Here is a 26,234-nt window from a genome sequence, read left to right as displayed (position 1 = left end):
CAAAACTTCTGGAAAAGTTAACATGAAGTAAACAGTCTCCTCTTGTAACATCTTAACCCCTGTCTGTGGGTGTGGACCACCGTTGGCTGCTGCAGGAACACTACAGACGGACGGGGAGTGTCCAGCGACGGGATTTAAAAACTCAACATCTCACTTGTTTGAGGAGAAGGAGCGACAGTTATGGAGTTTAATTACCCGGGATTATTACTGTAATTATTTTATTATTTTAAGAAAACCCTCAAAGTGTAATTTACATGCCTTTTTTCGAGTTGGCCACACCATGGTGCATAAATATGGTAAGTACCGTTAACAAAACGAAACGTATCCATCACGTGTCAAAGTTTTGTAGTAAATCTCAGTAAAGTTTCAGGTTAATACCAGCACAGCAGTTCACGAAAGTTTCTTTTCACTGGCCTACTAACCTTAATTATAATCCCTTGAGAAACACGTTTTTTTCCCGAGTCCCTAAGGAATGAAAAGTACTGTAAGTGGATATTGTGCAACTTCCGGGCAACAGTTTTGTGTTTTGAGTTTTTTTTCTCGATCAAAATGTCCAGGATCAGGTAGGAAACTGTGAAGTTGTAGATTTACCTCCGTGATGTGCATCATCTTGGTGCTGTGTTCCTCACCACCCACCGGGTTCAACAACCAGCTGTACAGTCGTTGCAAGAGAAAAATACCTTTAATGTGCTCTGCAGGGGAATGGAACAAACAGCAGTGCTGTGTTTGTCTAGAAGTCAAATATTAATCATTATATTTTCTATAAATTCCCATATTTGCACTTTATATTTGCTAAAAATGAAGCTTCAAGGATAATGGTATTTCATCTACTGACTCACCTTCTCATGGTTCATTGTTTGTTTCTCAGTAGATTATTGTTTCAAAAAAGGTGAAAGGCAAATTAATGGATTGGCACAATATTAGTCTACAACAATTATTTGACTCAATAAACTGTTTTATTTGAAGCTAAATTCCACTAGAAGAAGTAAACATTCTTTATTATTATCAAGAGGAAATTTTAGTTTTGTTACTCTGTTGTTATTTTGTACAACACAAATACATTGCATGACACACAGGCCTGAAATATACACAAAGAGGAACTATATACATGCAATAATGTAGCAATTTTAGAGCAAGGGGGCTTTCCATGGACTGCCCCGAGCAGTTTGGAGTTCGGTGCCTTTCTCACAGCATCGCACCAGTGTCCAGGAGGCGAACTGTCACCTCTCCAGCTACAAGTCCACACCCGATACTTGGTCTGTGCAGAGACTTGAATTGTCGATCTTCCAGTTCACAAGCCAAGTCCCCACTGAGCTACTGCCACCCCACAATTCAGTGGTTCAGTTCCTTAAAGGTACTATGTGGAGTTTTCAGAAAATCCTTGCTATTTATGACATAAATAGCTTTTAAGTGGGCGAGCATCCTGCGAGCATAGTTCAAAGCACAATATCACAATATAAGTCACATACTTCGCAGTAGTGTTATCTTACAAGGCAACTTGGGGTCAGTTTTGATCCGAAAACCACACAAAGGTCCCTCCATGAATTAAATGCTGCTGATGTTGATTCTTGTGTTCGTCACATCCTTTGGATTTTCCCAGCAAAACCGTCTCGAGTTGTTTGCATAGAAATCAGTCCACTGGCTGTTATTCTCAGTTTTTTAAGTTACGTTACAATCCACTTCACATATTGCCTTTAAATGTTTTTAGCTTTTTTTTTTTATCGTCGTCTTGGAACTGAATACCTTTTGAGTTTTGGACTGTTAGCTGAATAAAACAGTATATTTAAGGATGCCACCAAGGCCTCTGGGAGCCAAATATTAATTAAGAAGTAAAGTATAGCAATACTTATTATAAGAACAATTACAAGTTTCAGCCCTAACGGATCTAAAAATATATTTTTCCATGTTTTTATATTCTACCTGTGAATTAACTGCATTTTAAGAGCAATACGAGAAATATTACTTTCACTTTTTTTTTTGCCTATTTGCTGACTTTTTTTGAGCCAAATATTAATTAAGAAGTAAAGTATAGCAATACTTATTATAAGAACAATTACAAGTTTCAGCCCTAACGGATCTAAAAAGATGTTTTTTTCATGTTTTTATATTCTACCTGTGAATTAACTGCATTTTAAGAGCAATACGAGAAATATTACTTTCACGGTAATATTACTGACCCTGTCACTGATGACTGCCAACATGTGTAGGTTCTCTGCTGTTGTCCTGAGACATGTATTTATTTTTGTGAGGCAGACACAGAGCGAGCAGTGGGGCTGCTCAGACGCTACCAAGCCAACCTGTCCAGTCCAGAGGAGCAGGCCCTGAAGAACAGCGTGGGCAAAGTCTCTTCCATCTTGGGCAGCCAGCTGTTTCATGCCCTTCTTGGTAAGAAAAACACTGTAAACCTGCTTGTTTTGCAGAAGTCCTTCAAAACTCTGCCCTTTAGCGCAAATTACATCACAGTTTTCTCAGGGTGGACTTTCTAAATCCTTTTCCTGTGCACACCCCCTTATTTTTGAGCAAGTGAAGTGGTTTACAACTTGCTGTGGTTTGACACACTCAGTTATTTATTAGCTTATATACTCTGATTTGTGTTGTCATGTGATTGGCTGCAGCCAGATACAGGATGTAGACAGGGTCAGGTTGTATTAATTTGTATGGGAGGTTTACTGGGTCTAAGTGTTTCCCAATTAAGTCTTATGAAAGAGGCCTTTCAGTTTGCCTCACAAAGCTTTGCTGTATACCCCCCTTCGTAACATACTCACATTCTAATGAAATCTCAATAAAGCCAACCACAACACAGTCTAAGTATAGACTGAGTGGTTATAAGCTCAGACTTGTCACACTATAAACGCACAATCCTCCCTTTTATTTTGACAAAATTGCCTATTTTTGTACCATATGCTACATAATCTTAAGTCAACATGTTGTAAATCATTGAAAAACTGAGGAAAGTTGCAGAAATCTTACTTCTCCTGAAGCATCCTGAGGTATGCATAGTTTCTACAGAGACTCATCTGAAAAGTCACTATTTTTAACCAGCTACACCTTCTTGACGAGTTTGGTGTTTTTGAGACGAGCTCAGGGAATTGAATGTGAATCTGAGTTTATTTAAAGCAGATGAAGCACATTACCGTACTTCAGTTTAACTAAAGGTTGAGTGGTCCTTCTAATTTCCACAGCCTTGATGCTTGCCCTCGGATCTGCCGTTGCTACCGCTGACCCACTGCTGGGGAGCTCAGATAAATATATCTATAAATATGTCTTAACAAGTCCAACAAGATCCACTCTCAGAACCCATTGGCTATAGGTCTGATGAGGATTTAGCTTCTGGGGGCAAGGGCCAGTATTTCTGTGGCTCTGGTATAGCCATCAGATATTTGAATAATGGATATTCAGGCCTAGAACTCCGTGTGTTTACATTTTTTACAGTCCAATTATCAATTTGAAACGAAGCTGAAACTGAGCAAGAGAGAGAAATGTTTCACAAGTACGCGGTTTAGCTAAGTTAGCTAAGCTATAAAAAGGTTCCTCTTTTGCTCTCCTTACAGACTGTTTACCTGCAGTCAACCAAAGCCCGCTCAAACATGATTGGTCAGTTACTACACTGACAACAAACTTAAACCAGAAAACTGCTGATACTAAAATATGATATAATATAATAATCTGATTCTGCATTCATATGAGTATTTGTTAACAGAGATTAATCACATAGTTTTTGGTGCCAGAAGTGACCATATTTGTAAGAGAGGGTGGCAACTGTGTGCACCTGGCTACACCGTGTAAAGTCACTGCCAACAAAGTTTGCTTTCATAATTCAAGGCAAACCAAAAACAGGTTCCTGGTTATTTAAAGGTAAACAGTGCACCGCTATGCCTCTGTCCTGACTGACAATTCACCGTGGCATCGCCTTGTCAATTACATGGTAGCCTCGCCCTAAAGCATATGCTGCTTTATTGTCTATTTTACTCTAAATGTAATATAATTTCCTCATTGAACATCATGCTGTATTGAAGAAAACTTGCAACTAGTGATCGATGCCATCAACTCATGAGGAAAATATTTATTGAGGTAATAAATCAAATGCCTAACCATGGGAGTTGGCCCCTGCTTGCCATGAGAAACAATGACTTCAATTTTCAGGACCGTAGGCTATGTCCTCTTCTTTTATATGGTATGTGGTTAGCATTGTCTTTGTGACAGTGTTAGCATTGGGATGTTAGCATTTAGCTCAAAGTACAGCTGTTCCTCAGTACAGCCTCAAAGAGCTGCTAGAATGGCTGTCTCAGTCTTGTTATAGGTCAGTTATATATACACTGTCCTGTCGACTCACTCTCTTAGTCAGCTAAAAGTAACAGTTTAACAAAAATGGATCTTTTTGCATCTATACAAGACCTTATACTCACCATTTGTACCTATTGATGAGTGTTTTTAACACAACTTATGTGTCATCTCCAGTGTGCAAAATACATTTTCATCAAAAAAAAGACATACAAATAAAATCTGATATCTATTGATATCATACCTTTTTATTTATATTTTAAGAGAGTGAGACTCGGAGAGGATTTCCAAATCAAGATTCCAAACATTCCTCGCAAAGAATGCACAATCAGGGCCGAGCTCGAGGCAGACAGGAAAATAAACTGCTCTTGGCTGTCATGCCAAGTCTCTTCCACACCTCTCCTGGCTCCCTGGATCATCTGCACAGAGCGGGAGAGGAAGAAGGGGCCTGTGGTCGGTGTGTCTCAGGTGCTGGGCTTTGTTCAACATGTGGTTCTCATCAGGGAAGGCAGAGTGGAGGAGCAGCCGCTTCACAGCACTAATAGGAATACAGTGCTGTATAAACATTACTCATCCTCTTATCATCTCCTGTTGTGTTTGCCTTCACATGCTCAGGTCCATGTGAACCATTTCTGTTAGGACCATTTCTGTGTTGCTCTCGTGCAGAGCTGACTATGTTGTAAACTTTTTGTGCTCGGGTGAAAATGAACAAAACAAGACAGTTTTGCTGTTGAAAAAGGTGCCGCTTTCATAATCTGAAGAAAGTGATCTGCAAACATTACAGTACAGTTTTGTCTTTAAGAGATCATCTAGCTTTGATCCACTGTGGGAAGTAGAGAGGTGTTTGATGCAGTGTGGGAAGGTTCGGTACTGGCCACTTGATTGGATGTCTGCATGGTTGCACAGTCACGAACAAAGGTTGCCTTAACTCTGCGTCCACCCTTTTGTTCCAACATACAAACATGCAGTGGGAGGCATGGGGGGGCTGCAGGGAGTTGGGGCACACATACAGACAGACACGTTAAATTACAGAGGACCCTAAATGCCTGGGGAATATTTTATCGAGGCAGTGACAAGGGGGTGAATTGTTTGCCCTGCCTTGAAATTGTGACCTAGTTTTTTGTGAATGTGTTATTCTAGTGAGCTGTGGCTTGCTCATCATGTAAAGAACCAGGGGACATTCTTTTTTTCGTGTGATTCACCCGGGCAGGCCATACAGAGATGACTTCAGTCCAATTTAATAGGTACATGACAAATAGGAGAGGCCTATAGTGCACACAAACACACTGATCCTGCATGCAGGGTCTTTGTAGGACAGGGAGAAGGTGCAGGAAACCCCCTATGACTGTGACAAAAAGGCTCAGAGCTCCGACCAGGCCATCCTAAAATAGTCCAAACATCAAAAAGAGATCTGGGAATAAGTCCTGTGAAAGAGACTTCTGGCTTGGATTATGTATTTTGTTCCATGACCAGGAATTTATGTGGTCTGCGAGGGTTGGAACAGTTCAGAGATTCTTTGGAAAGCCATAGTTGTAAAACAAAAACTCTCTGTACTTTGTGTGACTGTGAAGCTTGATCTCAAAACACTTCGAGACCTGATCGAGCACTTTTCTCAGTTTTGTTACCTCTGCCAGGAAAAGATGCAAACGATGTAATTAGAAGTGTTAGTTGTGTGAATGCAAGCCAGGTGTCTGGGATGCAGCCGAAGATCAAATCCTGCAAGACTTAGCAGATGCAACACTTTCAAGACTTATTTAAAGGAGCTTTACACGACACTCAGAACATTAATTCAGCATTAAAAAATATTTTCTATGTAAAGATATAGTGGAGTAATGGCTTCCTGACCAGAGAATGAAATCTCCCTCTGCCTGTGTTGTAATCTCACATTCTCTGTTCTTTGTTGTGGTAGCTGGTCTGGCCATGCATGTATATTTGTGCATGTGAGTGTCACCCTTTAAATATGTCGGCCCTACCCATGTTCATGTCCCACTAGCTTGCTGATTGCTGCACTGTAGACTATCTGGCCCGGGCCTGCACAGGAAAGCAGTGCTCATTTGTTGGTTACTGCTAAAAAATGACCTGGTCACCCCTGTGTGTTTGAGCTAATACCATGTCATACTGTTACTGTAACCAGTTAGCACTGGTATCACCGCTGATAATGCTATCTAGGGCTGGGCGATATGGCCCTAAAAGAATATCACGATATTTCAGGCTATTTTTGCGATAACGATTATTCTTCACGATATTACGAAATACTTAAAAAGATATAGAAAATATGTTTTTTTTTTAGTCTGTATTAATAAATAAAAATCTAAAATGTAGTGTGAAGTGCAAATCTCAACAGTTGCCAAATACAAAAACGTTTACTCTTGACTCTTGAGTATGAGCAAATAATAAAAAATAACCATTTAGGGGTTTCGGGGGCATATTTTAATGACATTTTGTAAAGGAGAATAAAGGTTCTTGTATGTTTTATTTAAGGCATCTTATTTAGACAGTCTTCTTGTAAGTTCTGTGGTGGATTCTGTTAACACACCGTGCTCTTATTTTGAAAGCTGCATGTGTTTAGCGACAGAGAGTAAGTAGCTTTTTGTGATTAAAACTATTTTAATTGTTAGCCTTACGCAACTACATCACGAAGTAGGAATGTTGCCAATGATATGCATTTTTTTTAACCATAAAAAAAATATACCGATATTACCGTGAACGATACGATATGGCACACCCCTAATGCTGTCCCAACCAACAGTGGTGGCAGGGTGTTCTCAGTCAGGTCACCCCAGTGATTGTGAGCCAACCACCATTAACACTGTTAGCAATAACATTTGTCAGATGCCCCAAAACACAACAACACAACACTTATAACCCACATTTTTGGATGTTACAAAGGCAGCATACTCTTATTCTTATTGCTCATGAAATTTTAGTTGTATCTAGCAATTTCAAATTCCAAACTGCATCTAAAACATTTTCTAGTTTCATTGTGAGTGTCTGTGTATATCTGTATAATGTGTTTATGCAGCTAGGCACTGCAGCATGTGTGTGTCTGCATGTATATAAGAGTTTGTGTAAGTGAGATTGCTCTTTACTCAGCTGGGCAACAAACTCCTCTGCCCACACATGGCTTCACTCCTCCACGTTCAGACACAGTGATGAGTCACATGCTCCATTCTTACACTTTTGTTCTCACAGTATCTTGTTGGGACTTACTGACTCTTATCTCTATGTCTCTCCCTCTCTCTCTCTCTCTCACACACACACACACACACACACACATAGCCTAGGGTGCAGAACTTTCTTTGAGTCTGCATCAACAAAAGATTTACATTGTTAATAGAAAAAGACATGTATTAAGTTTTCTTAGATGTCCCTCTTCAATGTGTCCTGCAGGACATCTTGTCCTGACACTGAACTTTGAGAAGTTGATGAACTCCTGAGCAACCTCTTTATGTCAACAGTGCAGTAACCAGGCCTGCGTGTGACATCAGCAAAATTGTCCCAGTGCATTCTCATCAAATGGCTGCCACTCAATAGGTGACCACAGGACATGGGCATGTAATGAGCCAAGAGGTGATGAGTGGAGACGAGACGGGAAGGGAGGAGAACAGAGGAGTTGAGTCTGGGAAGAAAAGGAAAACTTTTTAAGACAACGCTGAGAGGTCAATGTAGTAGTTTTTTTTAGTACAGTACTTGTGTTACTCAAGAAAGAGCATGTTATTTACAAATGCTAAACTAAGATGGGGAGCATGCATGGGCATTATACCTGCTAGATAAGCACCAGCATGTTAGCATTGTCTTCGAGGCAAGCAGCAACCCCCACGTCTGAAAAGTGAAGCCAATGCAGAAGTGCCTAAATCCTGCATTCTTTCTAATGGCCAGCAGGAGGCGACTCTACTGGCTGATAAAAAAAGTTAAATTTTGTAGAAATGTATAAGAAAAAGAACCTACTTCTCTCTTGATCACTTGATTTATGATCTCAGTAAATATTTGCCTAATGAGTTTAAGGTCATAATCGCAAGTTTCAAGTATCCTTCAATACAGCATGATGTTCATTTTGTAAATTACGGTCCTATTTAGAGTAAATAGATTATAAAGCAGAGTATTATTTAGGGCTTAGCTTCCTTGTGTCTGACAAGTCAATGCCACGGTGCTTTATGTGATTTCGTTAGAGAACTTTAACCCTCTCACAGTGTTTTCAGGTCATGAAAGTTAATTGTAACATTTTGCCCCCCAAAAAAAGTATTTTGGGGGCATTCGGTTGTACTGCAATACACAAGAGGAGTCAGTTGTTTATTTTGAATTATGGATGCTTACGGATGGATCCTGGCTAACCAAGCTAGTTAGTTCTAGTCTTACTGTCCTCCTCCCCATCTCTACCCTCTCGTCCAAATATGGTCACTTCTGGCTCCAAAAAACCAAGATGGTGATGACAAAAATGTCAAACTCAAAGCTTTAAAACTGTCCCCTAGGAACCAATGGGTGAGGTCAAGGTGGCTTTGTCTGCATGCTGATGTTAGCATTGAACTCAAACTGTTGTGCCTAAGTACAGCCTCACAGAGCTACTGGCATGCCTGAAAACTCACATTTTCTTGTTGATATTTTTGTCTTTTACACCATGAGATTTACCATACGGTACAGGCCAAAAGTTTGGACACACACCTACTCATTCAATGCGTTTTCTTTATTTCCATGACTATTTACATTGTAGATTCTCACTGAATGCATCAAAACTATGAATGAACACATATGGAATTATGTACTTAACAAAAAAAGTGTGAAATAACTGAAAACATGTCTTGTATTTTAGATTCCTCAAAGTAACCACCCTTTGGTTACTAGAATATAAGACATGTTTTCAGTTATTTCACACTTTTTTGTTAAGTACATAATTCCACATGTGTTCATTAATAGTTTTGATGAATCACAATGTCAATAGTCATGAAAATAAAGGAAACACATTGAATGAGAAGGTGTGTCCAATCTTTTGGCCTGTACTGTATATGTTATGAAAGTCAAATTCCTCACATTTAGTTCAAACCACCTTTTTACAGCACTCAAATCAAAGCATGTAATGGGCTATGAATTGGCCACAAATCAACTAGGGGGCAGTGTCTACATCTATTGATCATGTGTAGGAGCTCATGTACCCTCACCATAAAATGAAGCATTAAAGCCATGCCTGGAAGATACCTCTGGTGTAACTGATCAATGATGACATTGAACTAAAAGAATCCAAAAGTAGAGAAATTAGGGGTGGGGTTCAAGTAGTATGAAATATTATAACGTGGGCCTCGTAAACGCTGAGTTGATGATTTACTCAGCCAGTACCTGAGTCATATAGTTAAGCAACAAGATAAAAAGAACACTTGCAATTTTGGAGACATAGCTTCCATGTAAACAGACAAATCCCACCCCCACATTTTCACCCAGGGCACCGCTGAGGAAAACATCTCCCAATGTGCCCATGATTGATCAGTAGATTGTTTTACTCATCCAGAGCAGTGTGCATTAGAAGGCTGAGAACTTATAAACAACAAATAAAGATTACGGAGTAAACAAAAGCGCAAACATCTGCTAATAATGATCCAAGTAAAGAAAAAGAGCTCATTATTGTTTTCCTTTCTCACAGATATTCAAGAGTGTTACGAGATGACCTTGCAACTGAACACAGAACAAACTGTTGTGAAAGAAGACAGCAGGGAAGATGCGTGGGAGGTAATTTTCTTTTTTCACATTATAGATTGGAGAAAATATGCTTAATGTTTACGTTGTATCTGGAGTCACACATGGTGCCGCGTGGCGTGCTCTGCCTCCTGGCTGCGCGAAAAGGTTATTCAACAGTCAACACAAGGTGTCACTACCTGTGTCCCTCGCACTCCTACATGGAGAAAATGTTATCATGAGTCACGGCGGCTATGACTTCAGCCTGGTGAGTGAGTGTCAGGCAGGGGACGCATGGGTAGAGGGGATAAGAGGAAATTAGACAGTTAAAAGAGCGCTGATTACCATTTGCTCATCAGTGGGCTGCTCTCATGAAGTCAATCAGACCTTCTAATTAAAACTAGTGTTTTCAGTCACAGGGTTATTTAGAATATTTTTAATGTCCGACACAAAATGCAACAACCGAATTGAAGAAAGAAAGATACATTTTTTTGTAGATTTAAACTATATACAGATGTTTACTGAGGAGTATCACAGAGTCCACACAGGGGTTAAAAATATGGATAATTGTTTTTGTAGTTCCATGGCTGATCTCCTAATAGCCTGTGGATGAGTAGAAACCCCTGACTTCATGTCACTTGCATGATTTAATATTGCTTCATAACTTTCCTTCACTGATGCCAAAATGTTAATGAAATTGATCTTTGGCTGACTTCTATAGCCCATTAACTGAATGATCTCTGGCCTGCTTTGAACAGAGATTAGAAAAACGCTATAGCTTCTGTGTGTGTGTGTGTGTGTGTGTGTGTGTGTGTGTGTGTGTGTGTGTGTGTGTGTGTGTGTGTGTGTGTGTGTGTTCATTTTGATGCCAAAAACAAACAAAAAACCTGATTTCCGTTTTTTTTTAGCTGGGTTAATGCATTGTGACCAGCTTTGATCTCTTTGATCCAACAAACTGGATTCTTTCACTGAAACATCTGACTAATTTAATCAAATTATGTGGGCCTCAAAGACCCTAAGTCCATAACAGGAACAGCAACAAGCAGCAAGGCCATTTTCTAAACCTTCCTGCTCTCGTGTCTTATCCAGAGGAGACCAAGTGTAATGCAACTACTTAAAGTACTTAATAAAACTTATTATCATATTTAGAGTTGTGCAAGCGTGCAACATTTTATTGGTGGAATATTAGCCCTTGCTTTAAACATACTTTAACACCACCGACACTGCAATCAGCACTTACAGTACCTTGCCTTTAGATAATTGGAGTCATGGTAGTGATAAAAGATAAGCATTCACTGTCAACTCCAAAATACTTCAGAGGTGAAAAGAACCTACTAGAAATTTGTTTTTAAGCTTTTCTCAGTGTTAATGTGTCTCAAAAGCTCTTGAGTGAACTGAAATGTATATAGCGACATTCAACTTGCTGATCAAGCCTCCAGAAAATTGGGTTGCAGAAGAAGCTAAACAAATCAGCAAAATCACACTTTTGGCATCAGGCATTCTTTTTAAAATGTTTGACACGGGCCACTGTCAGCCCAGTAACCAAATAAACTAAATAAACTCACAAAATGATAGGCAAGTAAATATTATTCTACTTATTTTCCTTTTGAGCAGAGAAATGCAACCTGACATCTTCTGAATTCATCTTCTGAGTTTCATACTTTTACCAAACTAAGACAAGATTGATGTCCTCATCGTAAAACTTTTACTTTTACACAGTATTTATGGTGATCTGCTGAATTGAACAATAATTCATTGTTCTTTACTTTTTTTTTTTTTTTACTTTTCAGGTTGAGATTTAACATAAAAGATGGACCGGTTGCTGCGTCGAGCGACCGGCCCATCTTTTATATTAAATCTCGACCTGAAAAGTAAAAAAAGAAAAGTAAAGAAGTAAAAAGGACAGAGGTGGAAGAAGTAATCAGATCCTTTACTTCAGTAAAAGTACTAATACCACACTGTGAAATGACTCCACTCTGCTCATTTTAACTACCGAATAAACTGGTTTATAAAAGTGGTTTAATTTATAAAAATGGGTAATCATTTTAAATGTATCATGTTTTTCATTTTAAATCTTGACCTGAAAAGTAATTAAAGCTGTCAGCTAAATGTAGAGGAGTAAAAAGTACAATATTTGCCTCAAAATGTAGTGGAGTAGAAGTATAAAAGTACCTCAGAATTGTACTTTAAGTCCAGTACTTGAGTAAATGTACATAGTTACTTTCCACCATTGCTACCTGCCTCTTCTAACTTATACATATCAGTTAAGAGTCCTCCTTCAGACACTGTATGAGGATTAAAGGGATAGTTTGTGCATTATCATACAAAACTTGGTACAATTATTGTCAATGCCCTCCTGAGGATAACCCTTTAAGGTTTTATTGATCGGCCCCTAGGTGGCACTGTGGTGGCAGTCTAATTTCATATTTGGTACCGTGGCCACACGGTACCACACTTAAGCCAATGAAATTCATAGGGGTGGTATAGACTGGCCCCTGTAACGCACACACCCCGACGGCAACACACGTGTACTGAGAGGGCCCGTTCAGTACTGCTTGCAGTCCTAGTTCCCTTTATTGTCACCTTTGTGCACTCACAGGGAATTCTCTCTTGTGTGATTCTACCTGATTCTTTAGCTTTATTGTTTTCCAACACAGGCCTAATTAAAATACAATGCTTCAGCATTTTTTATTGTTCATAATACAACTTCACCCAGAAACTTGCTATTCAAACAAATCATATAATACCACTGGAAGCCAGCTGTCTACGTCCTCATTGACCAGGTCCTGGATCAAACTGTGGTCCCGTGGTTGTACATTTTCACCATTAATTTGACCACTGGTTTACTGCGACAACCCCTAGGCCTGAAAAAGTGAAGCCAAGGATGAAGTGCCTTAAACCTGCTTTGTTTGTCTGCAGAAAGAAGTCAGAGGTTTATGAAGAAACTAAATTACTTTCACTTGATTTATTACCTCAGTAAACATTTACCTAATGAGTGGTAAGTTTCAAGTCCTCTTCAGTTCAGCTTCATTTTTCTTTTGTTAATTATTGTCCAAGTTAGTGTAATGTAGATGATAAAGCTGGATATGCTTTATGGTGTGGGAACCTTGTGCTGCTACAGTGTTATCGAGTTTGGCTGTTGTCTTAGAACTTTGAACCCAAACAAATCACCTTTCTGGTCCACTTTTTTGTAAAAGTTGAAGTTAAAAAAAAAGTTTGGTTGATGGGGTCAAAACTAGATTCCATTTCCCAAAAAATCACTTCTTGTCTATAGTCACTTTTCAAAGTCATGTATAGTGCCAACACCTTTCTAGTGTTTTTTTGGCCTATAATATGAAGGTGATAGTGAAATTATGTAATTTAATCCTCACATGAGATCAAAACTTTAATCTAACATTATTCCTTTGTGCTGAACAGCCCCTCCCTCCAGTCAATCACTTAATGGCAATATGTTTTTGAATTTCATGTGCTTAGTGTGAACTGGATTATGTGCGGCCAGTTGAACAGGGAAAGTACAATAAACTTTTATTTAATTTACTAGAATTTATTAAATGGACGGTTTAGTGCAGAAGACTGTTGTCCAGTTATGACTTCTCAACACGCAAAGCTCCAGCAAGTGGCATTTATTTTCAACAGCATGGATTCTAATGCATTTTTAACATTGTGTAAAGCAGTAGTTCTCAACCTTTTTGAGTTGCGACCCCCCAATTTAACATCCATGTTGTCCGCGACCCCCGCTCACTGAACAGAATCTCACACGCACAGTTCGGATCACCAAAAAAAGACACAAAATGACCAAAAAAGACACAAAATGACCAAAAAAAGACACAAAATGACAAAAAAAGACACAAAATGACAAAAAAAGAGAGACAAAATGACAAAAAAGACACAAAATGACAAAAAAGACTCAAAATGACCCCAAAAAGACACAAAATGACCCCAAAAAGAAACAAAATGACCAAAAAAGACACAAAATGACCAAAAAAGGAAACAAAATGACCAAAAAAGTCACAAATTGACCAGAAAATTATCAAAAAAAGACACAAAATGACCAAAAAAGACACAAAATTATTAAAAAGAAGACATTAAATGACCAAAAAGACTAAAACACATTAACACATAAACACTTTAACACAGTGGAGACAGAGCTGACTTTCAAAATGATTTGGCGACCCCCAGAAATCATCTCGCGACCCCAATTGGGGTCCCGACCCCAAGGTTGAGAACAGCTGGTGTAAAGGACATAGGAGGGAACATAATGATATATTTTTAAATATTTAAAATAATTAGGTATTTTCAGGCATTATGACCTCTAACATGTTGAATTAGTCCAGTGGCTCCCATCATGTTCCAAATGTGCGCATATAAATTGATTTTAAATTTATGTTATTAATAATTTTTACATAAAAGGCTAAATTTCTCTGACTTTTTTTTGCAGCCAGTGAAGTCGCCCCCTGCTGTCCATAAGAAAGAATACAGGTTTAAGGCACTTCAGCATTGGCTTCACTTTTCAGACACAGAGGTTACGTCCACTTGCCCTTTTATACAGTCTATGGCACTGCCATACAATAATAGGTTGAGGTTTGTCTGGTAAATGCGGGTGATGACAAGCAGCAGATGTCGATCTACACTATGTGACATACCTCTTCTTCCCTTATAGACCGGAAGTTTAAAGACAAAATAATGGAGTCGTGCACTTCCTTGATGCTGAAAAGCATAAGGTCAAATGCAGTGCTGCTCCTTCACAATCTGTCACTCCCATAAAAAAAACCCAACAAACTATGACTGTGATTTGAACTTTATTCTGCCATCCTAAGCTCCTCTCAGTGTATTCTGTGATCCACCCTGCCGAGCTTCTAATTCAGTGCAGCATGGCTCCTGATCCTTCCCCACATCCTTCCCTCTCTGGATCCCAGCTGCTTGTGGGGCCCAGGCAGAGTCTTGGGGAGAGAGAAGGGGAAGTTTGAGAGGGAGAGAACTGCTTAATGGACACCCAGTGAGGCACTCATCAGTATTCTAGCCATGTTGTCACCTGAGTGGGGGATGGGAGGGAAAATAAATGAGTCTGCAAATTCCCTGATTTGGTGCAGAGTAGCAGGTGAGACCGGAGAATAGCTTCTTCGCAAAAGAAATGAAAGAAGCCGAGAGAGCAGAAGCTGTTTTTTTAGTAAGTCAAGTTGATTTCATAATTAGAAAGTAATTATTGTTTTGATGGCAAGAGCGTTTTTTTTCAATCATGAAACAGTTCTGGAATAACTGAGAAAGTAATGGCCAGGAAGAAACTGAACCATTTCATAAATTATAAATATTGTACGACTTCAAATTATTAATTGATGAGCTCACTTTAAATATGTCTGCACAATTTTGTAAGTGTATGTGAGTGTGTAAGTGGTGTGCACAGTGCATAGGGCACACTAGCTGCAGCTATTAGACAGAGCAGGCGGCTGAGGAGGGGCAGCTCTGGCTCTGGCTCTGTCAGTTGACCTGCCTGTCAGCGCTGCCATGTGGGAATGGAGACGTCAAAGAGAAACTCACTAAGCTCCTCTGGAATAATGCATCATATATCTCATCCATACCAGTGCAGAAATGATGCAGAAAACGTTGTGTTGTGTTTCTGCAGCTCTGTTCCTCTTCGTTGCAGTGATGCCAGGTACAGCAGCCTGCACACTTAGTTGTGTGTGTATTTATATAAACACTTGAGAAGCTTTTGTTTTAATTTGGAAGTATCCACTGAGAGAGAAGGCGCTATGTGTATGGAAAATCTTTGGGGCTGGTCTGCTGTAACTTTTTTTGATGGCCTCCTCTAAAGCAGCCATTCTCAACCTTGGGGTCCCGACCCCAATTGGGGTCGCGAGATGATTTCTGGGGGTCGCCAAATAATTTTGAGAAAGAAAAAAAATAAAAAAATAAAATAATAATAATAATATATATATATTTTTTTTTAAATATATATTAAAAAATATATATATATATATATATATATATATATATTTATATTTATATTTTTTATTTATTTATTTTTTTCTCAAAATTATTTGGCTATTTGGCCCAGAAATTGTCTCGCGACCCCAATTGGGGTTGGGACCCCAAGGTTGAGAATGGCTGCTTTAGAGGAGGCTATCAAAAAAAGTTACAGTAGACCAGCCCCAAAGATTTTCCATACACATAGCATGTATATATATATATATATATATATATACAGCTGCAGTTTGCTAGCAGCTATAACTGGTGCTGGAAAAATGGAGCGATGGCTGAAAAGAACAGCTCCAGACTTGGGTCAGCAGCAGCAGCAGCATGAGCAGCAACAGCAGGGGTCCCAAGGTCTAGGAGCAGAAAGCCTAACGGGACCTCCACCCGAGAAACAGAGGGCAGTGGGGCCGACACCAGCTAGGCTCTGTATATATCAGCCTGACTTCTTAAAGTATGGCTTTTCATGCATAACAAAAAATAAGACAGAATACCCACAGTGTGTCATATGCTCTGAAGTGCTGGCAAATGAAAGCCTCAAACCAGTTAAACTGAAGAGACATTTAGAGACAAAACACAGCAGATTGATTGATAAGCCAATTTATTTTTTTCAGCGCAGGGAGCAAGAACGTAGAAGCCAAAAAACAGTGGTGAGTGAATATTCTACTGTCCCTGCTAAGGCCCTTGCAGCTTCATATGAGGTGGCATATCTGGTGGCTCAATCCAAAAAGGCTCACACGATCGCAGAGAGTCTCATCCGTCCCGCAGCCATAGCGATGACAAGAGCAATGCATGGGGAGAAAATATCTAACACACTTTTAACTATTCCCCTTTCAAATGACACTATGGGGCGCTGCATTCAGGACATGGCAAATTACATTAAGAGTGGAAGATTTTCCCTGTAACTTGATGAGTGCACAGATGTGTCAGGAGATGCTCAGCTGCTGGCCAGTGTGAGGTAAAGCTACGAGGGGAAAATGCACAAAGATATGCTATTTTGCTCATCAATTGAGGGAACATGCACTGGACGGGACGTTTCCAACAAGCTCGACTGCAATATCCAAAAAGAGGGACTGAGATGGGAGAACTGTGTATCTGTGTGCACAGATGGAGCTGGAGCTATACAGGGGGCAAGAAAAGGTTTAAGGGCCTGTGTGTTGGAGGTAGCCCCCCATGTGAAATTACCTCACTGCATAATCCACAGGGAAGCACTCGATGGCAGCTGTCTCGGGCCGGAGCTTGGTGATGTTCTCCAAACATCAGTGAAGATTGTTAATTTCATTAAATCTTGGCCACTGCAAAGCAGACTCTTTGCCACACTCGACCACGAAGCACTTCTCTTTCACACTGAGGTCAGGTGGCTTTCTCATGGTAAAGTTTTAAGGAGACTCTTAGAACTGCGTGAAGAAGTGTGCACATTTTTATCAGACTGTAATTCTCCCCTTGCTGACCATCTGACTGACCCAACGTGGGTTGCAAGCCTTGCATATTTAGCCAGCATTTTGACAAACTAAACAGCTTAAATTTGTCCCGACAAGGCCCAAACACAAATATCCTTATTCTCTCTGATAAGGTCACAGCATTTAAAAGAAAAGGGGGGAGTGGAAGGAGGGAGTGTTGAAATGTTCCCTGAGCTGGATGACTTTATGGACAGTTACGACATAACCATTCAAACTATGAAAGGAATTATTGCCCCTCACCTCAGGAGCCTGCTTGAAAGTTTCAATCAGTACTTCCCAAACAAACGATGACACCCTGGAGAAGTACGACTGGATACGCCAGCCTTTCACCAACACCACCGCGCATCACCTGCCATCACAGCTGCAGGACGCCCTGCTGGATCTCTGCTCTGACCGCACATTCTCAGCACGCACACTGGAAGAGTTCTGGTTGTCAGTAGCTGCAGAATATGCAGCATTGTCAAAAGCTGCAACCGATGTACTGTTTCCATTTGCATCCACATATCTGTGCAAAAAGACATTTTCTGCACCGACATATATGAAAAACAAATACAGATCACGACTCCTCAGAGTTGAGAGTGATCTTCGCCTAGCCGTGTCGAACATAAAGCCAAGAATGGAACTGCTCTGTTCAAACAAGCAGGCCCAGCCATCACATTAAATAGGCCTAGTAGTTGCAGCTATTTGGCTTTTGGGAAAAGAAGACATGAAATAGAGTTTTTGCTAACAAAATCTAAACTGCGTTGACAGGGAAAGGGGCCGAATCAGCGGGTTGACAGTGTATGATTTGTGAGAATGTTATGACTTATTCTTTTTCATGCTTACAAGCTCTCAGCAACATAGATGTTTAAAATGAAATATGGGCTGTTTTTATCCCCATTGTGTTTTGTTAAGACATTAATTAGCATGTGTTGATTACTATTGTTTTCTTTCATTATGAATAAAAAATAAAGTTTGCGCTATTTGTTTACATTTTAACCATTGTCGGTCGATCGCTCCACTTCGTTGTGTTTCTGCACCTTTCATTTCCTCCACACGCGCTTTATCAAAAGTGCGTTCCCCCTGGGGGCGGGGTCACGGACAACATGCATGTCAAATTGGGGGTCGCGACTCAAAAAGGTGGAGAACTACTGCTCTAAAGGGTGCCCTCTGCTGTCGGTTCAGGTTCTGTGTGGTCGAAAGTGTGGAAATAATGTCAGTGAATGTCAGGCAGTGTAGACTCTTCACTTTAGTTCGATCAGGCCCAAGTTTGCTGCTATTTTATGCTGGCTGAATTTAATTTGTCATAAATTTAGAGATGGAGTGAATTATCCTGTCCAGTTCTGTGATGGTTTTCACAACAAATTGGGCTGTGTTAGTGTTATTCAGCACTGTCATTTCAAAATCTTTCTCCTTTCACTACTGTACAAGTACAGTGTGTGTGTATATATATATATATATATATATATATATATTTGGACAAACTGATGTTTATTGTTTAGTGCTGATTGCTAGTAACATTAAATAAAATAAGCATACTTACTTTTTTGCTGACAGCTGGTTGAGAAGTTTGATACCAATCTAATTTTTGCGCGGTAAATAAGACGCTAGAGCCACTAGCTAGCTAGTTAGCTAGGCTTAGCATAAAGACTGGAAACGGCTCGCCTGGCGCTCTTCAGTGCAACACATGGTTATCAGTGTTATCATGGTGTTACTCAAATGTGCTGAAAATGTTTAAAAAGTACCTTGACACACACAGTTTTATAGAAAATAGTCAATAGGCATAGTCAATATGTTATGTAGACATCTGCAGTATCAAATATGCATTAACATTAAAGAGGTAACCACACTTTGTCCCAGCTTCTTTTGTAAAATCTATGTTGTGGAAAGTATTGACTGTTTTTCAAAGAGCTGCAATCACTTACTTTGAATGTTTTAATGATGAATGAAATTTGAAAAGATAACACTTACCATTGGGAATTTACTGTGGTTTATCGTGAAACTGGTAACATCCCGACACAGAAACTGTGTTATCAATCTTCTTATCTAACTGTCAAGAAAGCACCTTTCAGGACTAATGAACAGAGAATAAAGAGGAGCCTGCTCGTTCTAATTTCATATTAAATACACAGACGAGCTTCATCTGATGCATCTGATTTTATTCATAGCTGAATGAATGATGGAAAAATATTCTGCTTGCTGCATACAAAAAAATTTAAAATCTGTTTCTTAAGTTGTGACTCTGTCTTACAGATGTGAGAGTGCTATCAATTTCCTGATCTAACTCACAGCATTAAAGCAAATGAGTAAATTAAATGTTGAACAACTCCTTTAAAGATGCTGCTGATGTTTGTCATTTTTGGTATTTAAAAGTATGTCCTTGTCATTGCTGGAGTTTTTTTAAATCCAATTTTATTCACTCTTGTCCCACAGGACCAGGAGGAGGAGGAGGAGGAGGAGGAAGAGGAGGAGGGTGTGTCTAAGGTGCGAGTGACCAGCAGGAGGAGCCCTCACAAAGTGGAGCGAGTTTCCGGCTTGGTGACTCTATCTCATGTGGACATGCCAAAGGTGAGGAGAGCAAAGCATAAAAAAACGAGTTTCCTGAACACATCATCTCCTCTGTGATTCTGTTCAGGCATCAGAAAAGGCAGCTGCTGCTAATAGAAGCAGATACTAATGTGATGATTACGCATTCACCATGAAAGTCGAGTTAGACGTCACAGAAGCGCCCCAGCATCATGAAATATTTGTTCATAAAGGCTGATGACCTTTGAATCATTTCATTGGTGTTGAGACATGACTGCTAAAGCACAAATCAATTCAGGAATTGAATTCTAGGGATTTATTTGATCAGATTTAAAAGATGGAATCTGTTAGTAATCTGTATTGATTCTTCTGGTGTGTATATTTCATGCAAAAATGAAAAACAATTTAATCATTTTCCTCTTCAGCATTTAATGATAATAATAAAATGACATCTGATTTTTATAGCGCTTTTAAAAGGTACTCAAAGTCGCTTAACATAACAAAGTTGAGACACACACAAACACAAAATGCAGAAAAAACAAAACAGAGATCAATCAATCAATATCCTTTATTTAACCAGGTAAAATTCATTGAGATTAAAATCTCTTTTTCAAGAATGACCTGGCCAAGAAGGCAGCACCATGATAAAATAAGAACAATCAACCACCATTCTCATACACCACATTCAACATCAATTAAAGTACATACAAGATCAGGGACAATACTATATGAAGATGAGAGATTATGAGTTTCAGGTCTTGTAAGATATCTTGAAAAGGTGGTTTTGAGTTGATTTTTGAAGGCGTGGAGTGAGGATGTGAGTAGGGAGGGCGGTCCAGAGGGTCGGGGCAGCACTGGAGAAGGCTCTGTCGCCAACGGTGCCGTGCTTGGTCCTGGTGATGGGGGTCAGTAGGTTGGCATCAGAATATCTGAGATTGGGGGTGAGGGAGTGATGTTGGAGGAGATCTGTGAGGTATGGGGGAGCAAGGTTATTGAGAGCTTTTTAGGTGATGAGCAGGATTGAAGTGGATTCGGTGCTGGATAGGGAGCCAGTCAAGGTGCTGAAGTATGGGTTTAGTTTAGTTTATTATTAAGATCCCCATTAGCTGCAGCAAAGCCACAGCTATTCTTCCTGGGGTCCAACACTATCAAATATACAGTTAAAAACACAAAACATAATAAAAATAAAACAAAACAAAAATGATTCACATATTAATCCATATTACACACATTTCTACATATATGTATACATCATTACAAAATCTACTAACACATAATACATATGTTGTATATACACCTTCGTTCTACAGCATATACATTATAATAACACATATCATATCTATAGAAATATACTACATACATATAAATATACTTTTCTTATTTTGATAAATACTGTTTTATTAATATTTTGAATTGCTTTGAATTGCTTGGGTGTGATGTGTTCTCTGGAGCGGGAGTGGGTGAGCAATCAGGCAGCTGAGTTTTGGACAAATTGTAGTTTTTGAAGGTTGGTGGAGGGGAATCCGTACACCTAAAAAGATAATTTGCCTCTATTATGCTCACGAAGACCATATTAATTAATAGTATTTAGGCTTTTAATTACACTTTGACAGTATGTGACACAGCCATTTGGTAAATATTTTGACATCACTCTCTTCACCTGCAGTTGTAAAACGCTTAAATAATCAAGTAGTGGTTCCTGTTTTACTGTGCTGAAGCTCTGACTGATGCTCATTGCTGATATCACAGAATTAAAGGATTAAATTAATATTTTGGCAAATGAACTTGCCGCAATTTGAATGAGGCAAGAAAACCATTCTCATAGCATTTTAGCTTAGCATAAAGACAAGGGAATACAGCTAGTGATGTCACAGTGACCGGTTTAGAAACTTTTGGCAAAACCTTCGTTACAGATTACACCAGACACCTTACAAGAAAGATATTTGCCGATTGATTATATAGGCACTTATGATTTTTGCTTTAACACCAAATCCTCCTCCAGTGAGCTTTATTTCTTTAAAAACAAGCAAAATAACTGTAGGGGCGGGGAACAAACAATATGATGTAATGTGCTGTATGCTCGGACACCATGTAACACCATCTACCATGGAAAGCTGCAGCACAGCTAGCCTATGTTACCAAAATCTATTAGCACCTCCAAAACTCACTAAATTAGCATGTTACATATTTGCTTAATCTGAAGATAAGCTAATATATTGAACTTTATGATGGGTTATCTGCTGTTTCTTATATTTTACATTTATTTCCACTGTTTTTATATGGAATAAACAAACCAGATAAAATCTGATAATAAATTAGCGTCTTAGATGTTTGTGGCCTGATTTGTTGCCAGCTGTATCCCCCTGTTAACAATCTTTATGCTAAGCTAAGCAACTGCTGGCTCTAGATTTATATTTAGCGCAGCAACATGAAAGGAAGCAAATTTCCCAAAATGTCAAAACATTTCTTTCAGACTTGTCGTCAACCTGCTGCTTACATGAGCAACAGTCATGATAGAGATATGTGTCATAGGATGGCCGTGCTCCTCAGTGTTTTTAAAGCCCTTGTGTTCACATGCCTTCCCCATTACAACATGGCCAGTGGCACATGGCAGCACAGTGGCCGCAGGCGTTGGCTTTTCAGCTGAGCCCAGAACTAGTGCATGGATGGGGGGGGGGAGGCTGTGAGAACATGGATTCAATGTGCTCGTATGATAATGTCTGCAAAGGATACGGTGACAGTACAGGTTGACTCTGGATAATATGGAGGTGTGTGTGTGTGTGTGTGTGTGTGTGTGTGTGTGTGTGTGTGAGACTACCCCTCTATCACATGAAGGAGGGAGGTGAGGGAGCTGAGGAGGTGGAGGGAGGGAGTGAAAGGGAGAGAAGGGGGGGAGTGTAGAGAGAAAGATGTAGTGGGGGAGGCTGGAGAGAGAGAGAGAGAGAGAGAGAGGGAGAGAGAGAGGGAGGGAGCGAGCAAGGCGGCTGAGAGGCGAGAGCCGGTGCAGTGCAGAGCTGGAACGGACACCCAGAGCTCAGCCTTCCTCAGGTTGCCATGGAAACCACATTCCTCCCCCGCCTGCATCCCTACAGACTGCTCTGACTCTCTCTATCTATCTCTCTCCTCGCTTCTCTGTTTTTCATCCTGTCTTTTTCATTCCTCTTTTAATTTGTGTCTTTGTTTTGCTTCCCCCCCCTCTCTTTCTCTCTTTCTGCTCTGCTTTTTACACCGTACACGCATCGAGCACAATCGTGATGATGCACACTCAGCAAGCACACTGATTTCACATGCATTGCTCTCTGTGACAAGGTGAATGGGTGATTACACAGAGTTCATTTTGCATTCCTATGCACTCATGGACACATAAGCACTTTGTTGTTTTCTCGGCATCCCTCTATTTTCTTCTCTCTATTTTTACTCCCCCTTCTGTTCAGCACCATGCTTCAGTAATGCCCCCTCTAGTCATAGCATTTCTGCCCACACATAGGGCACCTAAGCTTCGTTTCTCCTCAGTTATGGCGTCTGTCGTGGACCTACAGTACCTTCATCATATTTTATCAACTGCTCTCAGCGTCCTCAGTTTACAGCCCATCTCCTGCACCCCATTTCATAGCTCTCTTTCTTTCTGCGTCTGCCTTTTTATGCATGTACAAAATCAACGCCAAACACTGTTCCTTAGCCATGCAGCTCTGATACAATCTCCCACTCTTGCTATCTTGTGTTCCTCATTTATCCTCCACTCCTCATTTTGCTCCATGTGTGTGCTTCGCTCTCTCATTATTCCATCAGTTGGAGGTGCTGTGCTTGGTGTGTGTGGTGGAGCAGCTGTTCTCTGCCACTGAGGCCTATTAATAGGAGTCTTAGCCGTGTAGCCTTTGTTTTCTGCGACTGCATCGACGGGAGAGCATCGCGGAGGCTCCTCGGCACGTTACATTGGCTTTTTAGTACAAAGCTGATGAGTATCTCTTATTCTCCCGGCCTGACAGGCTTTCTGTCTTGGGGTCTCTCCCCCTTTTTTCATGCACCCCTCCTCCCCACCCTGCACATTTACACTTTACAAAGCTATGATTAATTGAGCAGTGGAAGCATTAACTGTAAAGATCCTCGTAAAGATTTATTCCTTTCATTATCCGCTATTTCTGTAAGAAACAAGTGGATTCTGCTAAGATGCAATGATGCCTGAGTGAGACTTTTAAGACTTGCTTCCTCACCCCCCTTCTTGCAGTTAGTTAAGGCTACAGTAGAGCAGCTTAGTACGTGTTGATATGGAGCTGCCTCTTTAAGACTGCCTCACTACCGACTGTCCTTATATGGTGCTGCATCCGGTCAGGTGACGAAGGAGTAGTCACACAGCTTCTCTGAGAAATGCCTAGAAATGACTGAAAAGCTCAATACATGGTGTTTGCTATGGTTGGGGGGTTGTAATGCTCATTACGACAGCATGTGTGTGTGTTTGTTACAGGGCGTCCAGGTGGGTTTATGTAATAAGGGCCGTGCAGGCTGATGCTGAGCTGATAGTGTTGGGGGAGCTGCAAGGTGGGCTGCGGAGAAGCATCTCTGTTGAAAAGCACAGGATAATTTCCTCATTTATGTCATAAATCACAGGTCCTTCTTTTTCATTTGTCAACAAAGGTCAGGGGTTAGCGCTTTCATTTCACAAGATAAATCACCTAATGCTGTTGATCCACTCCATTCCAGTCCTGCTGGTTTAATTGGGCACAATATTTTTCAAGGACTGCACACACACACACACACACACACACACACACACACACAGACACCACTCAGTCATGCATCCATATATGTGCATGGATACGTGTTAGGTGAATGTCTGTTTTTTATACCTTTTAAATTGCCATGAGTCTTACAAGATTGCTATTCTTCTGGGTCTACTAAATCCAAGTTGTTGTTATTGTATTTTCTTCAGGATAGTTATTAAATTTGCTAAGAGTCAGAGTGTAATTACAAGCTAACAGTTCAATCATATCCCGCTGCGTAGTGTTGTGTTTCAATAATGATGACAAAAAGGGTTTTTCACTTTTCCTTGATGGTGGAGCATCTTTGTCCACATGTATGAAGGTTATCTAAAAGATTTCTTTGATGGTTTTTACATCTTTCCATCTCTGGTATTTATGTCTGGCCACTAAAGAAATGCCAGTAACTGAATATTGCTTTTTCTGCTCGGCACTGTGTCACAAATGGAAAAATAATCTTATATAGGTGACAGCTTTATTGGGTTATTAACCGCAGATTAAATTTGACAATATCATGTAATCTAATACCACGACATTGCGAACGACAACCTGAAAAATAATAGTGCAATTGAGTCTAAACAAAACTCAGGATACACAGTCACAAGAAAAATCTTTACATAATCTGCACAAAGATTTTATTTTGTGCCTGACTATGGTAATTGATATATTGTACTAATGTGGGTTTTATGCCACCTAAATAAGACTAGATTTTACATTATCAGCACTCTACTGAAATGTTTACTTTTAAAACGTATAATCTTAAAGATTTTCATTGCAAAGGGGGACATTCCACGCACATGTGAATACTAACATGGAGTATACAAAAATATGCTTTACTTTGTGGTTGTTTTATATTGGTTATTTGATTATTGTATTAACAGAAAACATCTTAATATATGTTGTTATCAAATCAATCAATTGAAATGACCTATATTGGATGAAATTAGTTGTATTGATATAGAAGATGTTGGCCATATTGCAGATATATATATATCTGCATATATATATATATATATCTGCATATATATATATATATATATATATATACTCATACACATTGTTTTAACATACCTACATGACAGAAAGCCATGCCAGCATTTCTTTAGTGATTAAACATAAAGGAAATATCAAAAAAGAAAATTTTAGATGTTATTATCAACAACATAATTAAAATTAGATTAGTCCTACAGGACATGTACACCAACACTGCATTAACCTTCCAAGACCTTTTCTTTCCTGTTATAGCTGTAATCTGATTAGAGCACATTAACTTCCTGTATTCCTCTTCCTGCTCTCCTTCTGATACAGAAAACCAGCAATTGATTGGCTCTAAAGCGGCCTACCAAATTCTTTATATATTTCATATTATGTAATATTTAAAGGGAGAGGTTTCTTTCCTCTAAAGGTACTAAATATGTCTACATACACAGTTCATATCGCAGATGTGTGTGCGTATGTGCACCCCCACCCATTCAGTTGACATGTGTGTTCATTCAGTGAAGGGGATCTTTCTCTGTCCATCTCTGCTGCCTTTATCATGTGTATCCTGCTCGCCTTTCCCTTCATTTTCTGTGCCGTACAGTATGTGATTTTTCTTCTTTTTTTT

The 26,234-nt window shown here is 39.7% G+C and overlaps 1 protein-coding gene across 2 annotated transcripts in view; it reads left to right on the top strand.

The window, feature by feature from the left end:
• Positions 1 to 26,234, top strand: part of dlg3 (discs, large homolog 3 (Drosophila)) — a 105,927-nt gene that overhangs the window by 1,246 nt on the left and 78,447 nt on the right. The window contains exons 1-4 of one of the 2 annotated variants that reach the window (XM_059346755.1): positions 26 to 296; positions 2,254 to 2,385; positions 9,911 to 9,996; positions 19,782 to 19,916. In XM_059346755.1, coding sequence (XP_059202738.1) covers positions 281 to 296; positions 2,254 to 2,385; positions 9,911 to 9,996; positions 19,782 to 19,916 — 369 coding nt within the window. In that variant the 5' untranslated portion in view covers positions 26 to 280. Of the gene's footprint in view, positions 1 to 25; positions 297 to 2,253; positions 2,386 to 9,910; positions 9,997 to 19,781; positions 19,917 to 26,234 lie in introns of those variants that run through there. The other variant, XM_059346754.1, reaches the window with a different exon arrangement.

This window comes from Centropristis striata, chromosome 12 (genome assembly GCF_030273125.1).
Source record: "Centropristis striata isolate RG_2023a ecotype Rhode Island chromosome 12, C.striata_1.0, whole genome shotgun sequence".
Taxonomy (NCBI): Eukaryota; Metazoa; Chordata; class Actinopteri; order Perciformes; family Serranidae; genus Centropristis; species Centropristis striata.
Note: the sequence above shows the minus strand (reverse complement) of the source record. Positions and strands in the feature narration are given on the sequence as shown.